Source organism: Sminthopsis crassicaudata, chromosome 5 (assembly GCF_048593235.1).
Source record: "Sminthopsis crassicaudata isolate SCR6 chromosome 5, ASM4859323v1, whole genome shotgun sequence".
In the NCBI taxonomy this organism is placed as follows: domain Eukaryota; kingdom Metazoa; phylum Chordata; class Mammalia; order Dasyuromorphia; family Dasyuridae; genus Sminthopsis; species Sminthopsis crassicaudata.
In genome coordinates, this window is record NC_133621.1 from 256,687,032 (window position 1) to 256,712,741 (window position 25,710).

A 25,710-nucleotide genomic window follows, 5' to 3' on the forward strand; every position below is an offset into this window, starting at 1 on the left:
TAATAAAGTCCCATTCTTCTACATTAGATCTCTGGCATCATAGCTAAAAATTGTGTTGATGTTAACAATTTTTAAAATGTTGTCACAGTTGTTTTCCTAGTTCTATTCATTTTACTCTCCATCTTTTCATGGTGATCTTGGCTCTTGCCTTGCCACTGAATGCCCATGACTTTGAAGGAGAAAGTGAGGTTGTTTATTTTGTGAAACTGTCTCACTTAAATTCAATCACTTGCAAGTCAAGACATCACCATCATGATGCCATTAATTCTCTTTCAGAAGACTGAACAACATTTTTCCCCCCCATACAGGTGTTCCTAGATTAAAAGAAAAACAACAATCAAGTATCATTTTGGTGTTTTTACAGCACAACAGAATTCCATTATATTCATTTACTGTAATTTGTGCAGTTACTTCCCAATTGATGGACAGTCTCTTAAATTCCAGTTCTTTGCCATCATGATAAGCTCTTATAAATATTTTTGTACTTTTTCTCTTTTTTTGATCTCTTTTGGGTTTTAATTGTGTTGTCTCTGGATCAAAGAAGGTATTACTTCTTGTCTTAGATACTCTTTGTTGTCCAGGTCTTGGCAATTCTATTTTTCCCTGTTTTACTCCTATTGCTTTTAATATCGTATGTGGGTTGGTAGTTGAGCTTGTGGGCTGTTTCTCCCAATCCCTTCATTTATTTTCAATTTAAAGCCTTAAGAACTTAAGTCAGTTGCATTTTTGCTCATCCTCTCAAGTTCTACTTCACTTCTAGTCAAGAGTCCATCATCCTATATCTTAAGCTGTCTTTCAGGAATACAAATCCATCTTCACCAGCTGTTCATTTTTCACATAAATTTTTCTCTTCTCAAGAACCTACTCTTAATCAGCATCTATGATGAAAATACTACTTAGGTCTCTAAGGGTTTCTTGTCCCAGACTTCATAATCCCTAGGATGGCCTTTTGCATTGCTTCTGTTGATATGATCTGCCTGAATATGAGCTCACTATCATGTCCTACATCAATGCTTTGGTTAGGCAATGTATCTTCCTGTTATACCTGCCAGGCTGACATATATCTCAGACCCTTCAGGCACAGAATCACCAACTATTTCTGCTTGACTTGTCTTACTTTCTTGTTAGAAGAAAATAATTGTTAGAATAAGATACATGAAAGAAAACCTGAAAAGTTAGTAATAACACTGAAAAAATAAACCCAATTATGTCAGCATAGAATCATGAAATGTGTTGTGTCACCACCGATCATTTATCAAAGGTGCCTGCAGAAAGTGAACCAAACATGCCTTATCTGGTGGGCAGCTAAATGGCACAATAGATAAAACCCTGGTCCTGCAGTCAGGAGGACCTGAGTTCAAATTTGATCTCAGATGCTTGCTAGCTGTATGACTCAGGGCAAGTCACTTATCCTTGATTTCCTCCAAAAAATTTTTTTAAAAAAATTTAAAAGTCAAACATGCCTGATCCAGTGGAAAGATCCCTGGATTGAGAGACTCTTTTTGAGTCCCTGCCCAGTCACTCAGACAAGTCACTTAACCTCTGGATGTCTCAATTTCCACATCTGTAAGATGAGGAAAATATTAGTACTTCTCAGTGTTGTCGTAAGGATGAAGTGAGATGGTATTTGTAAAACACTTAGCACAGAGCCTGGCAATAAAAATATATAAAGTTAACTTTTATTATAGTAATAATATTTACTAGTAAGTAAATATCTCAGGAAAGATTTTAATTTCTTTTTTCCTAACCCCAGGCCTAGTAAGTACTCTTTACTTTGTATCACCTGGGTGCCACAAGAAACACCTGATAAGGCTATTCTTGTAGCCAAGACCAAGGTTACCTTTGCAAAAGGAGTAACTACACACTTCTTATCATGTAGTTGTAAGTAGATGACCAGACTCAGGAGGGAAGATCTGCTTTTTATATATGGTGACTGTGTGTGACTTAAGCAATACAGGCAACTTTTCATGAACAAATTTATTAAAGGGCTAATATGTGCCAGGCATTAGAGGTACTAATAGCAAGAATAAAATAATGCTCAGGACATGCCTTTTGAATGCATGAGAAAATAATTACATGAGCATATGTAGAATAAATACATAGATAATGCAAATAAATACAAGGTATTTTGATAAGGAAGGTGCTAACAAAGGAATCAGGAAAAACTTGATGAAGAAGGCGATTATTAAGGTTTGACTTGTCCAAAGAAAAGGATTCTTTGTGGAGAAGGTGAGGAGGGTGTAGCCAGTGCTAAAATAAGGAGATTGAAGATGGAATATCTCATTTGAGGAATAGCAAGAAATCCAACTTGTTTGAATCTCAGTGTGTTGAATGAGGGATAATATATTAAGACTCTTAAGTGGCAGTTATAGATAATGATTGGAATAGGGTTTCTTTTTTTAAATTAATTTAATTCAATTTTTACATTATACATGTACATTTATTTAACATATTTTGATACAAGTCATGATGGGGGAGAAAAATCATAATAAAAAGGAAAAACTACAAGAAAGGAAAAAAAAACAGAAGAAAAAAACCAGTGAATATAGCATGCTTTGATGTACATTCAGTCTCTATACTTCTCTCTCTGGATGTGAAAGGTATTTTCTACATAAATCTTTTTGAATTGCCTTGCATTACTGAATTGCTGAGAAGGGTAAGTCTATCATAGTTGATCATCACATAATTTTGATGTTACTGTGTACAATGTTCTTGTAGTTCTACTCATTTCACTCAGTATCAGTTCATATAAGTCTTCCCAGGCTTCTCAGAAATCAGCCTGCTTATTATTTTTATAGAGCAATTTATTACATTCACATACCATAACATATTCAGCCATTACCCAATTGATGGACCTCCACTCAATTTCCAGTTCCTTCCTACCAAAAAATGATCTGCTACAAAAATTTTTGCACATGTGGGTCCTTTTTCCTCTTTTATGATCTCTTTGGGATACAGATCCAAGTAGTGACACTTAGATCAAAGAGTATGCACAGTTTGATAGCAAAAAAGAAGTTTCTTCGTCACATATTCCCTTGCACTTAGGAGCTCAGAGTTTTTAGAAACAGGAAAAGAAAAAATGAGATAGTAGCTTATTTCTCCCTTAATATTTTCCAGAATGTATGACCTGTTTGGTGTGGGTACTTCCTTTACTGAGATACTTTTGCAAACCCTCTGTGACTTAGATGGTCATGAGAAGTTGTTAGAGCTGAGAAAAAACCCATTACTTGGTAGTTAAGTTGGAGATAAACCTCTAAATTTAGCTATACATGTCCTCAAATGACATGCCTTTTTGTCACCTGGCCCATTTTTAAGCCATTCCAGTTTAGTAAAATATGCCAGAATGTGTCACCAGAGAAGGACTTTAGTACAGATCTTTTGTTCCCTAGAATTTCCAAATTAAAGAAGTGACTGCAGTTCTTCTCCAGTTCAGAGAATGGAAGATTTCTCTAAATCACTCATTCTTAAAGCTATTCACCCTTCTTTGCTGGCCAGTGAATCTGACTTTGCTGACCCAGATGTATCACAATAAGGCTGAGATGACAAAATGTGTAGCCAGGAGTGAGCTCATGGCCTTGGTCAGAATTACCCTAGAAACTTGATCTCAAGCATACAGAATCTCAGGTTGAAGATAAATTGACTTGTTACACAAAGGATATAGTTTCCTAAGCATACCTGATAAGTACGAGGAATCCTCAATTCCCTCTGATTTTTTTTTTTTTTTTTTTTTTTGCTTTGCTCAAAAATACAGAGAACATTTAAAAACCAAACAAAAACAAAAACAAAACCTAGATTCCTCTACAAAAATTTGAGTTTTTCTGAAGAGGAACTAGCTACCTTCCTTCAATTGTAGAAAATGACAAAAATTCTTATCTACTATCATTTCAAGAAAGCAGAGTATAAAACTCCAGATAAGCTTACCTTGTTAATTTTATATTTGTTAACAAGTGGGATTAAAACAAAAATGTTCCATCTACATGTGTCTTCATGGTAGGGTCCAATCCAACTTATAAAATACTGGTATGTCCACCTAGAGTACTAATCTGCATATGCTTCATCTCTTCACATGAATATTATTTTGTGGCATCTGGATTGTATCTTTCCCTAGATAAGATCACTCAATAAGCATCGTGAATGTGTACTATGGACAACTAAGAGATGCAGTGAATAGAGCTCCAGGCCCAGGGTTGGGGAAAAATGATTTCAAATTCAGTCTCAGAAACTTACTAGCTAGGTATATGACCCTGGACTTAAACCTGTTTCCCTTGATTTCCCCATTTGTAAAGTGAGCTGGAAAAGAAAATGGCAAACTACTTCTGTATCTTTGTTAAGAAAACCCCCAAAAAGGGGACACAAAGAGTTGGACACAATTGAACAAGTAGACAAGTAAACTCTGTATAAGGCAATTATTTAGATGCTGAGAGATACAAAGATAATATCACAATAGTCCCTGCCTTCAAAGAGTTTATATACTTGTAAGGTCCTTTAATCTGGGCAGAAGAAACTGAAATTTTAAGTATTTTCAAATATTTACTTTTACAAATATACTTTACAGATATACTTAATATATTGGAGACTTTTAAAGGGAAGAAACATTTTAGGATAGCATATCTCACTTTGTACATTGGATTTTCAGTTATAGACAAAATAGGGCCATCTATAGGAAATTTAACTTCATGTATCTTCCCTTTGTATATTTTATATATGTGTGTATATTATATATATATATATATATGTATATATGTATTTTTAAAAATACATGAAGTCAGGAGGAGCTGAGTTCAAATGTGACCTCAGATACTTAATGCTTCCTAGCTGTGTGACCCTAGGCAAGTCACTTAATCCCAATTGGACTCAGCAAAAAAAAAAAAAAAAAGTGTAAATTCTCTCTGCCTCTGTCTCTCTGCTCTTTATCTTTATTTCTGTCTTTTTGTTTCTGTGGCTTTAATGTATACATGTATATGTGTGTGTGTGTGTGTCCCATTGAACTGTCATCAATATTCAATATCACAGCTGGAGAACTGTCATCAATATTCAATATCACAGCTGGAGGAGAATATTTCTCAGCTACTTCTGGGTGGGGCCTCAGAATTGGATAGCCCTTTTTCAAACCTGCTGACTACTTCTTGCTTCCTGGTGGTCCATTCTCCTGATTTCTCAAAAGTTAAACAAGTTGGGGCAGCTAGGTGGCTCAATGGTTAGAGCACCATCCCTGAAGGAAAACCTGAGTTCAAATATTATCTCAGACACTTAACACTATGTGTGAGCCTGGGCAAGTCACTTAACCCCAATTGCCTCAGCCAAAAAAAAAAAAAAAGTTAAACAAGGTCATAGTCTTATTCTTCACTTAATGTAAATGAACAAATAGGCAAAAAAGGCCTGAAATTTATTAGACATATGTCAGTCTTGGATGGGATAGGCCTATGGCTTCCATACAGCATCTTTGCCAGATTGGAAGTCTAATTAAAAGCTATTAGATATATTCCTGAAGTGTGTGTAAATTGAATCATATTTTAAGTGCCTTAGGGGGCCTGGCTACTTAAAGGAATATATTATGAATCCCTTTGTAAAGGATTTCCCATTCCAGTGTATTAATTCAGTTCTATGACTTCGGCGGAAGAAAAACATTTTAAGTAAAATATTCTAAGTTTCCTTTGCTCTGTGATATGATGTGAAGAACTCTGGAGTTAAGAGAAAGGAGAATCTCTTTATGAACCTCATTTTTCTTTCTACCTGCGCGACCTTGAGCAATTGCCTCAATAGCAAAAGATTACATTCTCCTGAGTTTTACTACTACTACTACCATTACTATTCACTCTACTCTACTAAGTACTTACAATTATTATCTCATTGGATCCTCACAACAATCCTGGGAGTGCTACTTCTATCCCCATTTTACTTCATTCTCAGTACTCTATCTACTAGGCCACCTAGTTGCCCAACAAACTTTGTTTACTGTTCATATGAAAGCATATCAATTCTGGAGTTTGTCATGTATTTAAAAAGGGTAAATTTTTTCAAAGAGAGAAAACTTTATTCACTATATAAATTAAAGCTATCATAAAGGTGTTAAATGTTTATTAGAACACAGTCAAATGGGATTCTGATTCTTGTTAACCAACAATTTCATTTTTGGTTTAGTTGTCCAAATAAACACCTGCATATCATATTTAGCTTCCATGTTTGGAAAAAAAAAAGAAAGAAAGAAAAAAAGAAGAAAATTTTTTTCAGCCATCTCTTTCAAGTTTCTCAATTCTACAAATTCCCTTCCTTTAAAACCTTGCCTCCATCTCTTCAATGTTCTCTTTCCAACCAGTAGTTTTTTTTTTGTTGTTGTTGTTTTTTGTTTTGTTTTGTTTTGTTTTTTTGGCCTAGGTTTTTTGTTTTTGTTTATGTTTTTTTTCCTGAGGCAGTTGGGGTGAAGTGACTTGCCCAGGGTCACAGAGCTAGGAAGTATTAAGTGTCTGAGGCTGCATTTGAACTCATCTTTCTGACTTTAGAGCCAGTGCTCTATCCACTGTGCCATCTAGCTGCCCCTGCTTGTTTTTTGTTTTTCACCAAAAATGAATGTTTTTGGTGTATTTTAACACAGTAATAAAATGATTTACAAAATGTTCCCCATATTTTCTCAGTAAGCTTTTCATAAATCAGCCTCTAGGGCTCAATATCCTCATCTGTAAAATGAGATGAATGAGTGACCTCTTTAAGGCTGGTCTAGTGCAGCTATAAATTCTATAATCTTGACCAATATTGAATAAACCTTCTCTTCTGAGTGAATCACCATTCACTCAGAGCCTATTATGCCTAAAGTACCAAGCTTGGGACTGGGGATAGAAAGATGATGTCCCTAATATTTCTTTTATTTTTCTAAACTGGTAAATCATCTAGTCTGCCCCCACACCTTCCATATATCATTGCCTTGTATTGTCATTTTCCCTCTGCAAAACTATATAACTCTTTGCATACAGGAACAATCTGTAATTTTGAAGAGTTTATTACTAAAATAGGTAGAGGGCAGGTATTTAATATTGATAAAGGTGAGTAAATGCAAAGTAGTTTGAATGTAAAAGGGAGAGGAAGAGGGAGAGTTTATCCTTATAAATGGAAAAATGACAGAGGTTTAACAGGGATGTGACATCAGAGCTGAGATTTGAAGCATAAAAATGATTGAGAGGCAAAGATAAAGAGGGAAGATGTTGCAGGGCTGAAGAACAGCTTGTGCAAATGCACTGACACAGAAAATTGTGTGTAGGTTTTAGAATGGTTAATGGTCTGGTTTGGTTGGGGAAATATGGTATATAAAGGGAGAAGTTTTAGACTCAACAGGTACAGAAACAGAACAGATTATCTTTCACTTCTAAAACTTTTATTGTGTTAGTAAATAATGTAGTTCTTACTTTCATGACATCTAATATTTGCCTCCTTCTTGGCAATGATATAGCCACAACTTTAGTTCAGACTTTTATAACTTACAACTTGGACAACTGCATTAACTTTTTCTCATGACAGTTTTTCATTTTTTATTTTCTTCTATTGATTTCTGTTATACTATTTGTCCTGCAACATTTTGGATATCTGAAGCCTGCTTTCTGTTATATTAACCTTATCTAGCTAAAACCTGCCTTATGGAGTGGTAGAATTAAGTTTGAGCTTGCTGAAGTGATTTAACTATTTGTGGAAGAATTTCTCTAATGCAGACTATATAGTCATAGAAATTTCTCCTCTAAATCAGCCCATTGTAAAAAAAAACAAAAAAAAAAAAAACAAACAAACAAACAAACAAAAAAACCCTCTAAATTTAATCTGTAACCTTACTTAATTTACCTATAATGTCTTTTAAATTGGATTCGTTTCCTTATGGGATGTATGAAATTATTATTCTGCTAAACTAAATTTGTTTTTTCTGGCCTAGAAGGATGTGCTAGATTATGGTAGGTCAATCATTATTTTTCTGCCTCTCCATTGTAATTTTCTTTGTAAAAAGCCTCATTACAATCCTCATCTTTATCCAGGATAATTTTTCTACTAACTGAAACAGTGCTTCACATAATTAAACCTAGGTTTTTGTCTCTATAATTTTTGCATTGTGGTAGATTCTTTTGGCCACATGTGAACTCAAAGAAGAGATATTTTTTTCATAATAATTTTGTTTATTCTGTCTCAAGTTCGTCCCTACTTCAATCCATTCTTCTCTCACGTATCCTAGTGGTTTTTATGATTCATAGTTTTAATTGTCTCACAGCTACCATCCTCTTCCCCTTGCTTCAATTTCCAAAGGCTTTTATCACCTCCAAGATCTAATTTAAAGTTTTCGGCTCTACATAACTTGGCCTTTTCCTATCATTCCATTTTTCCTTCACTTACTCTCATTCAATCAAGTAAACCTTCAATAAGCACCTACTATGTACAAGGCTACGTATTAAAAACAGAAAAGTAGAAAATAATTTCTGCCCTCTAGGAACTTATAGTCTATTGCAGAATATGACAGATAAACAACTATGTTCAGATAAGATATATACAGGATAAATTGGAAATAATCAAAAAAAGGGAAGGCTCTAAGATTAGGAAGAACAGCAAAATTTTTTGTCAAAGATAAGATTGTAACTGGTACTTGAAGGAATTTAGGAGGCAGAGAGGGAATATATTTCAGACATGGGGTATAAACAGAGAAATGCCTGCAGATACAAGTTGGAATATCATGTTCAAGGAACAATAAGAATCACACTTAATATAAGAAATTTCAGGCTATGCTTGTATCAAAATGAAAAGGAAAACAAAAACAAAAAAAACCCTAAAGTTTGAGATTCTAAAAGATGTTTGATCTGTTATTTTTCCATGTACTTTTGAAGCCAACATATATGTATATGACAGATTTTTTTTCAGATGAGTAATAAATAGGTTATTAGATTAACAATTTTAATATATCATGGTGCTGGTTGAATAAATGTGCTCTTTATAACTTGAAATACTTATTTTTAGGTAACTTAAAGAGATGCATCTAAAATGGGATGGAGAGACATCTAAAATATAAAGGATAGTGAGGTGACTTTGGAGATAGGAACATCAGGGTTGCAAATCTTACCTCTGATCCAAACTGATTGTCTGAGCCTGGCTAGGTCGCTAAACTTCCCAGTGTCCCCGGCATTTCTCCAAGGTTATAAGTTATAGAATGATTGCTTCTTTATTAGTTGAGGAAATTTTATCAAAGAGAATTCCCCAAAAGTAGGGAGTCACAGGTTTGATATGAGAGAGAATCAGAGAAAGGGAGAAGACAGAGAGACACAGAAAGAGAGAGAAGAGGGGGGAGGGATAGAGAGAAGAGAAAGGAGAGAGAGAAAGAAAGAGAGAGAGGGAGACAGGAAAAGAGAGAGGAGAGAAAGAGGGAAGGAGAAGTGAGGAAGGAAGGAAGAAGATAAAAGTAGGAAGGGAGGAGAGAGAAGTAGGGAGGGAAGGAGGAAAAAGGGAGGGAGGGAGGAGAGGGAAGAAGGGGGAGAGAGAGGGAGGGAGAGAATGAATGAATGAATGAGTGCTGATCATTTCCTGTCTGATGACTGATTCCAACAGCCAAGGCATATTTTAAAAGGGTGTTTCTATATTTTCATGTGACGTTTTTTAATTGGCTAGCATTAATTGCCAAGTAATGTTTTTATTTCAAATAATTATAGTAATTTTAACAATTTCCATTTCCCTTTCAGGTTTGTGGAAGGAATGCTTAATATTTGTTACAATGCTATAGACCGCCATATTGAAAATGGACAAGGAGACAAGATTGCTATTATTTATGATAGCCCTGTAACAAACACAAAAGCCACCATTACCTATAAAGAAGTTTTAGAACAGGTAGGTTTTTTTTATGCAGATCGATCTTATGATTTGGGGATTAAATGTTGTCATGACTCAAATGGGTCTATGATTTCATGGTTGATATTCCTTCCAGTAATTCAGGTGGTGACTTATCCTTGCCTGTCCATGTTATAAGAATCAGATACATGTCCTCTTTCAAATGCAGAACTGGATTTGCCTAATCTATTTTCTCCTGATCTGTGTACTCTGGGCAAATCACTTTAATCTCTATTTACCTCAGTTTCCTCATCTGTTAAATGGGTATAATAAAGTACCTATATCCCAGGGTTATTGAGAGGATCAAATGTTATAATACTTATAAAGCCCCTAACAAAGTGCTTGATATATAATAATTACTATATACATATTAGCTATAATTATTTATTATTATGGATTACATAGATTGTTCATGTTTTATTCCTTAATCTTACTGTGTCACTATAATAATTTCTTTTTGTTTTTATGTTTCTAAAATGACATTTTTAAAAATTTGGTTCTTTTTTGTAATTGCTTTTTCATAAAATGTTTTCAGATGTCTGTCCTTAACTACATGACCCTCTATTCCTTGAGAATATTCATTTTCATTCTTTAGATGACAGTGGTATTCTGTAATACGTAGCCTTGTAACTGCCATCACTAGTAAGACGCTGGATGTTGGAATTTTTCTCAGAAATTGGTTGTGAACACATTAGTATGGAGTAGTAGGTACAAGGTCAGTCTTGGAGTCAGATTCTGCCTATGATATATTCTAGGTGTGTTGGGAAGTTACTAATTCTTATAGTGTCTCAGACAAATCTCTAATGCTACAGGCATCAAGGTCTAGTGGAAAGAGCAATGAATTTAAAACCGTAGGATCTCCAAATTCTAGCTAGGTCACTTATTACTTGGGCTATCTTAGGGAAATCACTTGTCTATAATTGAGCCTCAGTTTCCTCATCTGTAAAAGGAGGAGAACAGTTGGACTGGATGATCCCTATGGTCTTTTATATCTCTAAATCTATTGGTTTTAGTTATAAAGTTGTTGATCTGCATCAGTGAAGTGTGTTTCCACACCAGGGAGCACCTGACACTGATGAAATAATAAATCCAGATTAGAAAACAAATTAGGTAATTAGGCAGTAGATATCACTAAATAGTGCTTAACCACCTAGAGACAGGTTATGGATTGGACCTCTGATATAATGGAATCAAGAAATAGAGCTTAATTTAAGCACCAAGAATTAGATGGATAGATAGATAAGTGAGATGATAGATTGATGATGGATAGAGACATAGACAAATAGAGTTGATGATAGATGGATAGAAATATCAACAGACATTTAGAGAGAAAGAGAAGGGAGGTGGGAAGAAGAAAGGGAGAGGAAAGGGAGAGGAGAAAGGGAAGAAAAGAGGGGAGAAGGAGGGAGAAAGGGGGGAGGGAGGAAGAAAGGGGAAAGGAGGGAGAGAGGAAGAGGAAGGGAGAAAGAGGAGAGGGAGGGAGAGAGGGAAGAAGGAGAGAGAAAGAGACAGACAAAAGGGGAGAAGAAAGGAAAGGAAGGCAGGAAGGAAGGAAGGAAGGAAGGCAGGAAGGAAGGAGAGAGAGAGGGAAAGAAGGAAAGAAAGAAAGACAGACAGATCTGATTTCCCTGATATAGAGAACTTCTTGGCAAGAAAACTCCCTTGACCAATGCAGGACCATAGGTTCCCTGCATCTGACAACTTGGAATACTTTTCAGTATCACTTCAGTTAAGTGATTGTATAGCCAACATGTGTCAGAGATGTGACTGGAACTCAGGTCTTCTTGGCTCAAGGGACAGATCTCTATCTACTATGCCATGTTTCTGCTTCACCTGGAAAATAATTTCTATTCCTTTATAGTTTTTTTTCCATTCATGTGAGCCTAAGTGAGTTATTGATTTGCATTTCTGAATTAATCGTTAATATATGGAAAATGCCATCACAGAGACAAAAATTTAGAAGTTGAAAGGTGTAATATTCTTTTTTAAAAATATAATGTTCTCTGGGAGCAGGTTTCTTGGGGGACTTCTGGAGGCAGCCTTCATTTCTTTTCTCCTTTTCACCTTTAGTTCAGTCACCCCAAATGCAGCCAGGAGATAAAGTCCAAATCCTTTATTATTTCCTTTTAAGTCTTGTCTCCTTCCTGGGGCCCAGTTAGCTTTCTTAGAGGCCTATCTCTCTCCTTGGTTCCTGAGAGCTCTTGCCTCTAGTCCTCTGCCTCAGCCTCCAGCCAGCACAAAGGTGGAAGTTGGAATGAATCTGACTCAGCCTCTGAGAGTGGGCTTGTGAACTTCTGGCCCTGAGAGCTTCTTGCTTATATGCTGTGCACTGAGTATACTCCAATCATTACATCACTAGGAAACCATTATTTGTTGTACGATTAAATCAATGTTAAACTAGATTAAACCATTGTCTCCTCAATTCCACTTAGTACCTTGTTTCAAGTTCTAGCCCATAACATCTCCTTATAGGATCAAATCAATCATACTGAACCATGCTAAATTAGATAATTATTGTCTCTATCAATTCCACTGTCTTAGTATCTTGTAAGAATCATAACAGAAAGGGACCTAAAAGACCCCCAAATCTAACTCCCTCTTTTTACATCTGAGGAAACAGACCCATAAAATCTAAGTAACTTCTTTCTTTCTTTTCTCTTTTTCACCTTTCCTCCCTTCTTTCTTTCCTTTCTCAATTGTTATTAAGTGACTTGTCCAGAGTCACTCAGCTAGTGTCTGAAGGCAGATTTGAACTAGGGTCCTCCTGACTCTAGAGCTCATGCAACCCAGCTACCCCCTAGAGATTAAGTAGCTTTTCCAAAGTCATACAGCTATAATGTCTGAGGTAAGATTCCACTTCAGGTCTTCATGTTTATAATAAGACCAGCAGCCAATCCATTATACTACTTTAGCCACTTCATTATTAATATGACATTAATAAGCAGTATTAATTTGGCTAAAGAGAAAATATTGTTAACTTTAGCAATAAGTAACAGCCACTTAATTGACAACTGCAGCAGAATTATTAGTTTCTTGCTATAGGCTTGGATTATTTTCTACCAGCCAAGGATTTTCTTTGCTTGGAAGGATGAGAACTATTCTTTTAGATAGCACACTATTTATCATTCTAATTAAATGCTTATTTGTGCATGACTTTGTGAGGCAAAGTATGAAGGAAGTTAAGTAGATACAGTCTATATCTTGTGGGAGTTGAGAAACTAGGGGGGAAAATAAAAATGGTTATACAAATGAACAACATTAGTTATTTTTATGTTACAAGCATATTTCTAGAACAGTAGATGAATTTTGCCAACTAAGTACTTTTGTAAGATGTTATTGAGAAAATCTTGGCGAATGCTGAAGATTTAGAAAAAGCAGAGCTATTGCAACTTCTTAGGTAAAGGAGATGATGTTTCCATGAGAGAAGAAAAATAAGGCACATAGTAGAGTTAGGTTGGGAGATGACTCAGAGTGGTATTTAGTAAAATAGCCATGAAAGAACAGAGAAAATGGAATGCACAAAAGGTAATAAAATTGAAATTTCATCCTCTACATGAAGACTTTTCTTATATCCCTGAATGTAAATTATCTTTTTTTTTTTGGGGGGGGGGGGAGAGGAGGGGACTGAGGGAAAGTGAGAAGAGAAAGGGAGTGGGCAGAATGAAATAGGGAATAGAATATTGAACCTTAATTTGAATCCTGTTTTTAACACTGGAAAAATCATTAAACCTCTCAGTATGTTTTCTCATCTGTAAAATGAGAGATTTTGAAACTTAATGGCTCCAAAAGTTCAGTTCTAAAAATATGATTATAAAACCCCATAAGTTTATAATACTTTTTAAAAAATCAATACCTTGTAGTGTTCTTTGTGTAGTTATATAGGACTTGAGCTACCTACTAACATCCCTTTATTCTTGCAATATACAATACTCTTGTACCTGTTTTGTCTAGTATACATATGCAGGACATTTTGAGTCTCATTTTTTGCATGTGTATCACTGTTAATATGCTGTAATCTTCATTAATATACTGTGCATCTCTTCATAATTCTCCATACATACAAACACACACACACACACACACACACACACACACACACACACACACACACACAGAGGCACAATGATCTGAAACATTACCTACAGCTCCTAGTAAAATATTAAGCACATAATAGTTGCTTAATAAATGTTAGCCAAATCAAATGATGACTTGAAAGTCACCACTTGTTTAAGTGTTTTGACAATATTATTTCTTTTTGAAGCATTTAAGTGATTTAGTGGATATTTGAATATAGGTAGCATTTAAAATAACAATAAAAGGGAGAAAAAGTGAATTCATTACATTAAATAGGAAATGAAGACAAAAGTAAGAAAATGATATTTCATTAATGTATTAATGCTTTCTCTTAGTCATCATGGGAGCCAGGCTACTAATACTAGCTACTGACCAACTCCCACCAATTGGAAGGTAAATCCAAGGACTCCAGGGATAGCAATGCAATCATCAAGGAAGGGATGAGTGACAATAAACCATCATTATTACTTTGGCTAACATTTTTGTGTAGATTCTACTGGGGGATGCAGAATCCAAGAGCTCCCTGAATATCAGTGCTCCCAAGACCACTAACCCTACTTCTGGCCTTTTCCTAGCATCCTTTGCTCAGGAGAACAACATCATGATCTGGTAACTTTTTTCTGAAGGAATTATAGAAAGTTCCCTCTACCAAAGTTCTTAGTCCCATCAATGGTCCAGTATCAGAAATAAATGCTTTTTATCAATGGAAATGATGATAAATAAGATGCATTACCATCTGCCCTTTACTGCACCTTAAGGACCACCACCTTTTTATTTGTTTATAAGCTAAATTTAAGTTATTTATGTTATTTTCCTCTTGATCTATGAGTTATGATTTTAAAAAAAAATTTGATAATTATATTTTGGTATCATTGATTTCTTTCTAATCATATATACTCTACTTTTTGCATTCAGAAATATCCTGAGGAGTACATAGGTTTCACCAGAGCACCAAAGAGATCCATGATACAGTAATATGAACAATGCCTATTCTATGAAATTTAGTTTCTTGAAATAAAACTTATCTATTCTCTAGCTTTCCTAGTGCTTAGCAAAATTATTTTCATATGGGAAATATTCAAGTATATTTTCTCTCTTCTCTTTTTTAAAATAGTATTTTATTTTTCCAAATACATGCAAAGATAGTTTTCAACATTCATACTTGCAAAACCCTGTGTTCCAAAATTTTCTCCCTCTATTCCCCTTTCTCTCCTAGATAGCAAGCAATCAGATATAGGTTATACATTTGCAATTCTTCTAAACTTATCTTCTCATTCATATTAAATCTTTGGCCACCATTTTTGACACTTTGATGTTGCAACATTCATAATAACAAGCAAAGAAGAAGAATCTTTCATTCTGTCTTAATCTCAATCGATCATAAGAAAGACTCATTTCTTATGAAATGATGTTATATAAAAAAAAGTAAGTACCATTTTTTCACTAAGAAATATCTTAAAAAATTTATGAATACCCATGTATTCCAAAGATCTGTAGATATTTCTAGATAAAAGAGCTTATTATTTAGAAGGCATATGTGCTACATCAATTTATTCTCATAGGCAGAATCATTTTATAGAATGTGAGAAAGAGGGATCAGGAAAAAGGTAGTGAAATGGTGGCAAAATATGATGAATATTCACCATGGAAGAAATTCCTTGCACTAAAATGTTTAAAAGTTTTTCTTTTAATTTATCATAGATCTTGAAGTCAGGAGACATCTATTTAAATTTTAGCTTAGATTTTTGATAGTTTTAATGACAAGTTGTTTTTAATATCGCTGAGCCTCAGTTTCTTCACCTGTAAAATAAAAATAGTATTTGTATTATCCATTATGTGGGGTATGTTATAAGGGGAGCACTTTGCAAAAAAAGGAAATAAATAAATCCTCATAAACCAGGGAGGTATTAGTATTAAATAGAAAGCCAACAGATCAGATTGGTTGACATTTTCTCCCTGCAGATAGAGCAGTGCTTGGTGAAATATGTCATCTTAAGACTTTTCCCATGGTTTTATATATTTACTCTTCTCAAAAGACAAAATCTAAAGAAAAAAGGAGAAAAAAGAAAAAAAAATCATCAGAATGTTAGAGTAGGTAACTTTGAATTGAAACAGAAATAGAAAAGAAATTTAAAATATCCACAGTGAAGTGAAAAGTTAATTTTCAGGTCTAACATCAACCAATTGTGTGAAAATGAGAATAATATTTGTAAAATGAGAATAATAATAGTATACATTTCCCAGGGTGGTTGTGAAGATTGGAGATAATCTTTGTACAGTATTTCACATAGCAAACACTATATAAATATTAACTATTATTGCTGTGGTGGTGGTGGTCATTATTTAACTTCATTGAGTCTTATTTTCCTTATTTTAAAATGTATACAATAATATTTATCCCACAGCATTATGGTGATGACCATTGTTAGAATGATATTAATATGGCTGCATTTTGGATTTTGAAGGGATTTCAGTCTAGTCCAATCTATACCTGAGCAACAATTCCTTCTGTTATTTCACTGGTAATCAATAAATCAGCAAGCATTTATTAATCACCAGTAAGGGATTATTGTGTGCCAGGTAGTCATTTGTTTATTCCAGCAAGGACTAGATATATGTGAAAATATGCAATATACTATAAACATAGTATAAATATATTAGTTTTGTTACAATAATTCTTGCTATTTTCAGCACTAGAAAGAAGTCAGATCAAAATAATGACCTAATTATAGCCAGTTTATATTTTTATACAAAATTCAGCAGTTATGGAAAGGCAATGTGGAATAGAATAAAGAAACTTTTGCCATCAGCTAGCTATCACTAATAAGTGACATACATGTTGTTGTTTTGTTGTTTAGTCATTTTTCAGTCATGTTTGATTCTTGATGGCCCCTTTAGGGTTTTCTTGGCAAAAATACTGACATAGTTTGCATTTCCTTCTCTAGCTCATTTTATAGATGAGGAACTGAGACAAACAAGGTGAAGTGATCTGTCCAGGGTCACATAGCTAGTACATATCTGAGGACAGATTTTAACTCAGGAAGATGAGTCTTTCTGGCTTCAGGCTTCAGTGACAGCTAATGCTCAAGTGACAGACATATAATAATTTAAATTTTATTAAGTGTTTTCCTTGCAGTAATCTATAATATAGAGAATATGAGTACAATTGCAATTTGTAGATAAGGAAAATGAAACCTAGAGAGATTAAAGCAAACATTAAATAATGATTTGCCAGGAACTGTACTAAGCATTTTAGAGTTTTCATTTGGGTCTAATAATTAGTCTGAGAAGTGGCTGCTATTATTATTATTATCTGCATTTTAGAGATGAGGAAACTGAGGCAGAGAAAGGATAAATGACTTGCCCAGAGTCACACAGCTATTATCTGAGGCCACATTTGAACTCTGTTATTTCTGACTCCATTGCCTTCTCCAATACACCATCTATCTGCCAACATGCCATGGGTTGGCTATATTTTACTGGACTTTATTTGTCTATAGGTTAGACTAGATATGCAATCAAGCTACTTCTAATTCTCAGATTTTGTGATGGTGTGACTTATCCATGGTCACAGAGCTTGGGATTTTTGGAGGTGGGATTAAAACCAGGCCTTCTGATTCCAAATGTAATATTTTTTTTCTAATCCACAACACTGATGTGCTTAACTTGTCCTGATCTCAGCCTCATCACTGTGGCATGAGAATGTTAGGTTTTTTGTCTCTTATTGTTCTGATTATTCCACTTTACAAGATGAGAGAGGAGACCCAGTTTTGAAGTAAAAATTTTAACTGTTGTCTTTTCATTAACTGAGTAATTGAAAATATGTTACATATGATATCCAACAAACATTCTAACTTGGTTATGTATAATTCTTATTCATGAAAGTTCATTCAGTTGATAGTTTCAGATAGCATTCTTCCTTAATTTAGTTGACAAAATGAACAGAGGATCTTATGTATCAATATTATCTGTTATGAATGAAAGGGAACAATGAGGGCAAAATCTAATAAGTGAGTAATGTCAGGGTGATATAAGTTTTTCAAAGCTGGTTTAGGTGTTGAGGGTTGCAGGGAATCCTAGTGAGGAATCTCAGTAAGTCTCAGGTATACCTTTGTATAAATTTATTTACTGAGAACTTTGGAACATGCTCCCAGTTATCTATAAGAATATCAGGAAGCATTAAGAAGATTGGCCATCTTTCTGGTGCCTTAATTAATAAACACCCTTTATGGTAAGCCTGTGTTTACCAGTTCTTGGTAATTCTTCTAAAGGAATAAACAAATATTCTCTTTGATGGACCTCTTGTGATAGAGCCCCTTTACCTGAAGGAAACTGTTCTGTTTCAAAAGTCATGTATCAACTGAAAATATTTAACATGCTGCCTTCTTTCTCAGCCTATTAAAATCCCTTAGTGGAAAGGGGCTTTGAGAACTTAGGATGTTTGGTACCACTTACCTAATAAAGCTTCCCTCATGACACTCTGGATAGCAGGGTTCTCCCAGATTTTAGAATTTAGATGCTGGTGCCTCCTCATAGTGGCGATGATGTATGTTGTATGTTGTCTGTTTCTTATATTGTCTTGGTGATCACCATGTTTTTAAATTGCACATTACTTTCATGTTATAAGTTTCCTCTCTTCTTGTATCTGCTTTAATTATTACTTGAACAGTAATAAGCTTGCTTAATACTATGCCTGTTAAATGCAAATTATAAGGGTATACTTGAGGGAGTTAATGGCAGTGTCTGTATAAGTGATGAATGAAAAAAATACATGTCTAAATTTCAAGAATATTTCAATGACATGAGTGTTGTTGTCTGTTATTAGCTAATATACTTGGTGAGAATGAAAGAAAAAAGAAAAAACTGAAGTTATGGTTATTAGATGATTAAGTTGGGAGAAAAACAATAAAAGAGAAATAAAGAGGATGATGATAATAATGTTATAATATTATTATAATATAATGTCATCATATTATAACATATAATATCATATCCAGACTAAAGAATACAGGCCAAGTGAACATTTTAAATACAGGAGTCCCAAATGAAATTACTTTAATATTTCAAGGATTTGTGATTTAATTTCGTTTGAGCTGTCTCTCCCCTGATTCATATTCATATCTGGGGGCCTAGAGTCATCTTCTTGAGTTCTCCGGTTGCTTATTAGCTGTGTAACCCTAGATAAGTAATTTTATCCAGTTTGCCTCATTTTCCTCATTTATAAAATGATCTGGAGAAGGAAATGGCAAAGTCTCTCTCCTTTCTTTGGCAAGAAAAACTCAAATGGGATTGTGAATAATTGGACACAACTGAAATAGATGAACAACAACAATATATCATTATATAATTATGTATACTATATTAATGTTGTTATAAGAAATATATACTTCCATATGCTACATTACCTGTACTTGATTTATAGATCAATTTAAATAACTATTGTCTAACTTTCAGTAATTTTTATTAAAAATCACTAGTGGGTAAAACTAATTACTCCAGACTGAATACAGACCAAATTAATCAATTTGCACACAACATTCCTAAATGGGATTACTTTAATATTTTAAGGATTTGTGATTTAATTTTGTATCAGTACACTTTCTGCTGATTCAGATTACCACCACTCCACAGTTTAGTAGGAATTTTTGTGAGCTGCAGTGACCACCAAAAAGCAAAACAAAACAAAAACAACAAAAAGTCAACCCCTGGTCATCAGTATGTCATTGATGACTTCTGCATGATTGACTTGGGGGATTCTTGGACTATCTATTCTTGGGTTGACTCAATAAGTGAAACCTACCAGAGGGTTTGTTTTCCATTAACATGCCTTTAACTGCCTAGTTTACCTCCAAATTATAGTGAGGTATCCGAGAAGGACTTTAGTTTTATAGCATTTCAATATGTTTATTTAAATGATTTTTTTTCTGACCCAACTTCATTTGACAATAAGATTTTGAATTTTTCAGTCACTGGAACTATTTGATAAAGATTATGATCTGCAATGAATGTGCCCAGCTGATGAAGGAAATACTGGAATTTGAGAAAAATACCTTGCTTTGCTTTGATTCATTGGATTATCCACTGCTCTCTTTTATTGTCTCGTAGGCATATAAAATAACAATAATGAAATAGTTATGAGTGGTTGATGAAATCTCAGTTCTGACTAATTTGTCAAGGTTGGGATCTTGGGATGATTGAGTGCATTGCTTATCTTCTCTTATTTGGCTAGTTCTTTTAAAATATATTACTCTTGTGACACATATGACACAGTAAGGGATATTTGGAAAAGAATTATTTTGATGTATTTTGTTTAGAAGTCATATGTTATGGTATATTGAGAGTTGGCTTCGAAGCCAGGAAGATTAGGGTTTAACCTCCAACTCTGGCATGTTATTAGCTAGCCAAGTCACTTGTCTTCTCTGTTTCCTAGTCAATTTTCTGAGTATAGAATGAAAAGAAAATACCAGCTTACATTGGTAGAAGGCAAAAATGCAGGTAAAGAACTTTTCCCTTCCTTCTGTTGTTTGATAATAAGAGTGTGTGCAATGGAAGGTTTTCTTCAGATTTGAGAGAAACTCCTCTACTGCAATTATGTGATGTCCTTGTAGCCCTCCTAGACCATTTAATGAGATCTCTAGCAGCCTTTCATTTATATTGATTGACTTTCAGAATGTATTGACCAACCAGGAACATAAAGGTTAAGGAGAATGTGACCTGACATTGTTTAAATGCATTTGGAGTACCCACAATCTTTGCTGTATGTTTTGTACTAAGACATCTGGTTTTTTAATTATACAGGTGGGGTGGAAGAATTGGTGCAGCATTGATCCAAATAGTACAGGATTTCTGTTCATGTCCTTTTATTTGAGGTGATGGTGTCTTTTATAATCCTATGTTTTTTTAAAAAGGTTAAAACCAGGTAATATCAATAATACGCATTTGTTCTATCCACTTTGACAGACTTAGCAAAAGGATTTGGTTTGAATCCCAAGGCATATTCATGTGCCATATTCTCTATGTAAAAAAATAAAATTCCATGTACTCATAATATTATGTTTTGAGGCATACAGTTGGTGATTGCTTTTAAAAAATCTGAATTTAAGAAATAAAATAAGGATTTCCATAACAAAGTGGAATACAAAAGAAAAAGAGGATTGCACTTAAAATTGCAGATCTATTATATACAACTGGCTATTACTTTTAAATACATAACAAAGTATTCACATAACTTTCTACCCCATAGCTACCTTTAGACACAAATATACATGTATGTGTGCATGTTAATAAGTACACACACACATATATATATACACATTTAGATGTATATAAACAAGTGTGTGTATATATATATATAGATATGTGTATATGTATGTGTGTATATATATATATATATATATACTTATATATAATTCCAGATTGATCTCCCAACATTTCTCACAGATCTCTCACAAGTCCATCAACAATGAATTAAGATTCCATTTTTTTCCACATCCCCTCCAACATTTGTCACTTTCCCTTTCTAACTTTGCTTTTTAACTGCCTGCCTTCAACTATTGTTTTAAGTTGAAAAAAAAAAAGGCAGGATACATATCCTATATGTGACATAGTACAATCCAATTAAATATATACCAGTAAGGTATCTTTGTGAACATGCAAGTATCCTGATGTGACAAAAAATAAAAAGGAAATACATTTGTATATGTGGCAGAGAACAGAAATAGCAAATAGGTAAACTAGTTCTGTTGCACTTAACTTCCACTTTTTATTTTAAAATATACCTATTTTGATGTATAAAAGGGATCAATTTTGTGATGAAAAGATAATTTTCCAAACTAATAAAAATAATTCAGCATTATTGAATCCAGTTGCTGGCCTACAGAATCTTTACTATGCCTTATGTCTGAATGAGTTATGTGAATCTTGGAGACATAAGTAACTTGTCTGTCCACAGTCACACAGCCAAAATGAGTCATAAGTAGCATTTGAAACCAGATATTGAGGACTATCCAGAATTCCATAATGCCTCCAATTCCACTAAACAGTTACCATTTATCTATTAAACAATACTATAGGAGAAAAAATAGCTGAAGAGAGTCTACATTTGAGGATCAAATAGTGTTCACTGTTTCAAAAGATTGTTTCTCATTTAATAACCTTAATGTTAATGAATAATTTATAGAATAATCACTCACATGGATGGGTTTTGAGTAATAGCTAAAACTATCCTTTTTTCCTACCATAACAAGTTCTGTATTTTCTGGTTTTTCATTGCTTAATATGCTCCTGGGAAAAACACATGTAATCCCAAGCTCAAAAACGAATTGTATCTTCAAAATTTTTTTCTTTTAAGTTTTATGAATACCTTTGAAATATATTATAGATACTTGTTTATCCTCTTTTATCTCAAAGAAAATCAAGTAAGGTAAATTAAGAGAGTATGCTGCATTCTACACTTGTAATCCCCACTTCTCAACCAAGAGGACCAAGATATAATTTCATCACCTCTTCTCTGAACCCAAGATTAGTAGTGTTCTTGAGTTTGTTTTTAACTTACTTTTGGTGGTATTTTTCATGTACGTGTGTGTGTGTGTGTGTGTGTGTGTGTGTGTGTATTTATTTGTGTGTAGATAGGCAGAGAGATAAATATGCACCTTTTCCTTCTAATTCCTTTTTCTTTATTCTGAATTTTTCAAATATTTTATAATGTTTTTAAAAATATCTGATCTTTTATATTTAGTTTGTTTCTTTTCTTTTCTTTCTTTCCTTCTTTTTTTTTTTTTTTTTTGCTCAGACAGTTGGGGTTAAGTGACTTGCCCAGGGTCACACAGATAGGAAGTATTAAGTGTCTGAGGTCAGATTTGAACTCAGGTTCTCTTGACTTCAGGGCTGGTGCTGTATCCACTGTACCACCTAACTTCCCCTCTAAAGCTATTTCTATAAAATCGATTTTTACTTTTCCCAGCAGATCTTGTTGAATAGATAATTCTTCCCCCTTATTTTATAGTCTTAAGTTTTACCAATACTAGACTATAATGTTCATCTGCTTTAATATCCTATTTTTCTATTTTGTTCTAATCTACCTTTTTATCTTTAATTAAAAATAACACACATACTAATTAGATTTGGTGGTGGTTGCTCAGTAATGTGTCCTTGTAGGTCTATGGGGCTTTCTTGGCATAGATATTAGAGTGGTTTGCCTTTTCCTTTCTCATTTTATGTTGGCAGGGGTTAAGTGACTTTTCTAGGATGACACAGTACCTGTCTGAGGTCAGATTTAAAATCTGAACTTTCTGACTCCAGGTTCATTGTGCTATCAACTATGCCATCTAGATTCCTTAATGATGATTACTTCTTGTAATATGTTGCAATTTGATAATGCTAGGAACCCTTCGTTCTTGAATTTTTACAATTACTTTCCTTGTTTTACAATTACTTTTCATGTTTATTTCCTTCAAATGAATATTGTTATTAATTATTATCATAGATTGACTGACATAGCAGTAAGTGTATAAATTAGGTAGTAAGTTTTAGTTAGGATTTTAGGGCAGCAAACAAAAGCATTTAACACACAATGTGATAAAAACATAGAGAATTGAGTTTAATGAGTTAAGGTCAGAAGAAAAGAAAGAAAGAAAGAAGGAATGAAGGAAGATTAAAGAGAATTTATGAGTTTATGTGGGAGAGAAACTACCTCAGAATTAATTGAATTGAAAAAAAGAGAAATCTTAACCATATATGATCACCAAGCAAGAAACAGTAAATATCTAATTATTTTAATCTTCCTTTATTTCTATAAATGATATTTTGCAGTTTTGTTTATGTGAGTCCTCAATGTCTAGGTGGGTTCATTTCAAGATATTTTATTCATGCTTTTACTTATTTTAAATAGAATTGCCTAATTCTCATTTCTGGAATATTTTTTAGTAATATAAGGTATCTCAAAAGTCTTAGTGCAGTTCTAAACTTTAACCCTATATATAAAAGACTATTTGGGATACTATTTTGTATTTTGCTATTTTTATTTGATTAATTTTTTTGTAAACTTTCTGGCTTACTTAAGTAAACTATCATTTCATTTTTGTTGGTAAATTTTTCTCTTCTTCCTATATTTATTCTTTCAATTGCTTTCCCCTTTTTTCTCTATCATTCTTTCCAGAACTTTATTAAGTAGTCAAAATCATAGGCAGCCTTTACCTTGGTCATACTGGAACTAGTTCTAATGTTTTTCTATTCAAATCCAAAAGTTCATTTGAATGTTTATTTGAAACTTGGAATGCATCAACCCATAGAAGCAGAGTTAGAAGTTCTAATTAGGTTTCCAGGCTAATAAACAACAACAACAACAAAAATGTATTTAGTCAACATTATAATAGGGGCATAGGAAAATGAAGAAGTTAAATGAATCAAAGGGAGAAGAAAGAAGGAAGGGATGTCTAAAGAGTATTTATAAATTTATAAGGAAAGAAACTGCCTCAGGTAGAATTAATTGAATTGAACTGAGTAGTAGACACTTTAACAGAACTATGATCACCTTAAGCAGGAAAAAAGAAGATAATGATGATGGTGTCAGAAGCTTTTCTGTGGAACCAATTGTTGAGAAAGTAGAGTCCTTAATATGATTTGAAATAGAGAGAAGGAGGATGCAATCTGTGACATATATGTGATGTTTGCAGATTGTTTATAATCCCATGGAGTCTAATCCATACCTGACTAGGAATCTTTTTTACAACCCCAAAAAGTGGTCATCCAATTTTTGTTTGAACATCTATAATGGGAGAAGAACCAACTGCCTCCCAAGACATCTCATTCCCTATTAAGATAGCTTAAATTGTTTTTAAAAACATTCTTTATAGCAAGTTCGGATTTGCCCATATTTGCACCTTGATGATGGAAGGAGGGTAAAGGGCCAGAAGAAGGTGATCAGGGAAGACTTAAGAGAAGAACAACATTGATGTTTGACTTTATAGGATCTGATGTGAAGACAGTGATTAGAAGTAAAGAATGGATTTGACTCTAAGAGTGGGAGCCAAGATGAAGGAATAAAGGCAGGGACTTGTCTGAGCGCTCCCCAGGCCCTTCTAAATACCTCTGAATAATAGCTCTAAAATTTTAGAACATGAGAATTCATAAAAAGATGGAATATAATAATTTTCCAGCTGAGGATGACTTGGAAGGTCAGCAAGAAATGTCTTTTGCATCAAGCAAGGTGGGAGAGGGTACAAGCCACATCTACTGAACTATCCCAAAGCAGGGTTTAGGGTCTCTGAATTAGAGGCAGCACTGAGGGTTTCCAGACCTCTCAGCTCACAGACACCAAGGTATAGGCCAGGAGTAATACACACATTTCTCCTTAGATCATACCACTTTGGAAGAATTAAAAACTTACAAGTCCTAGGAAGATCTTTGAAAACAGATGCACAGAGCCCTGCTTTAACAGAGTTTAAAAATGAGTAATAAGCTAGTAAAATGAGCAAAGAATAGAAAAAAGATTTCACCATAGAAAGTTACTATAGTGACTAAAAAGATCAAAACACATTCAGAAGAAGATAACAAAGGGAAGTGGTGGTGAGAAGCAAATACTTTTTAGGAGAGAGAAGTTGAAAGAAATAAGACAATAAAATACAGAGGAAGTTGTCATGGAGGGTAACACAATTAGCAATAATAACTGAAAAAAAAATGAAGCAAGTTTCGCTGATGAAGGCCTCATTTTTCAACGTATAGGGACCTGAGTCAAATTTATAAGAAATAAGAGCATTCCTCAATTGATAAATTGATAAATGATAAAAATCAAAAGAT

The 25,710-nt window shown here is 33.9% G+C and overlaps 1 protein-coding gene across 1 annotated transcript in view; it reads left to right on the forward strand.

Moving 5' to 3' along the window:
- Positions 1 to 25,710, forward strand: part of ACSS3 (acyl-CoA synthetase short chain family member 3) — a 245,851-nt gene that overhangs the window by 48,428 nt on the left and 171,713 nt on the right. Inside the window, 1 exon segment of the mRNA XM_074270876.1 lies at positions 9,696 to 9,840. Within this exon segment, the coding sequence (XP_074126977.1) occupies positions 9,696 to 9,840 (145 nt within the window).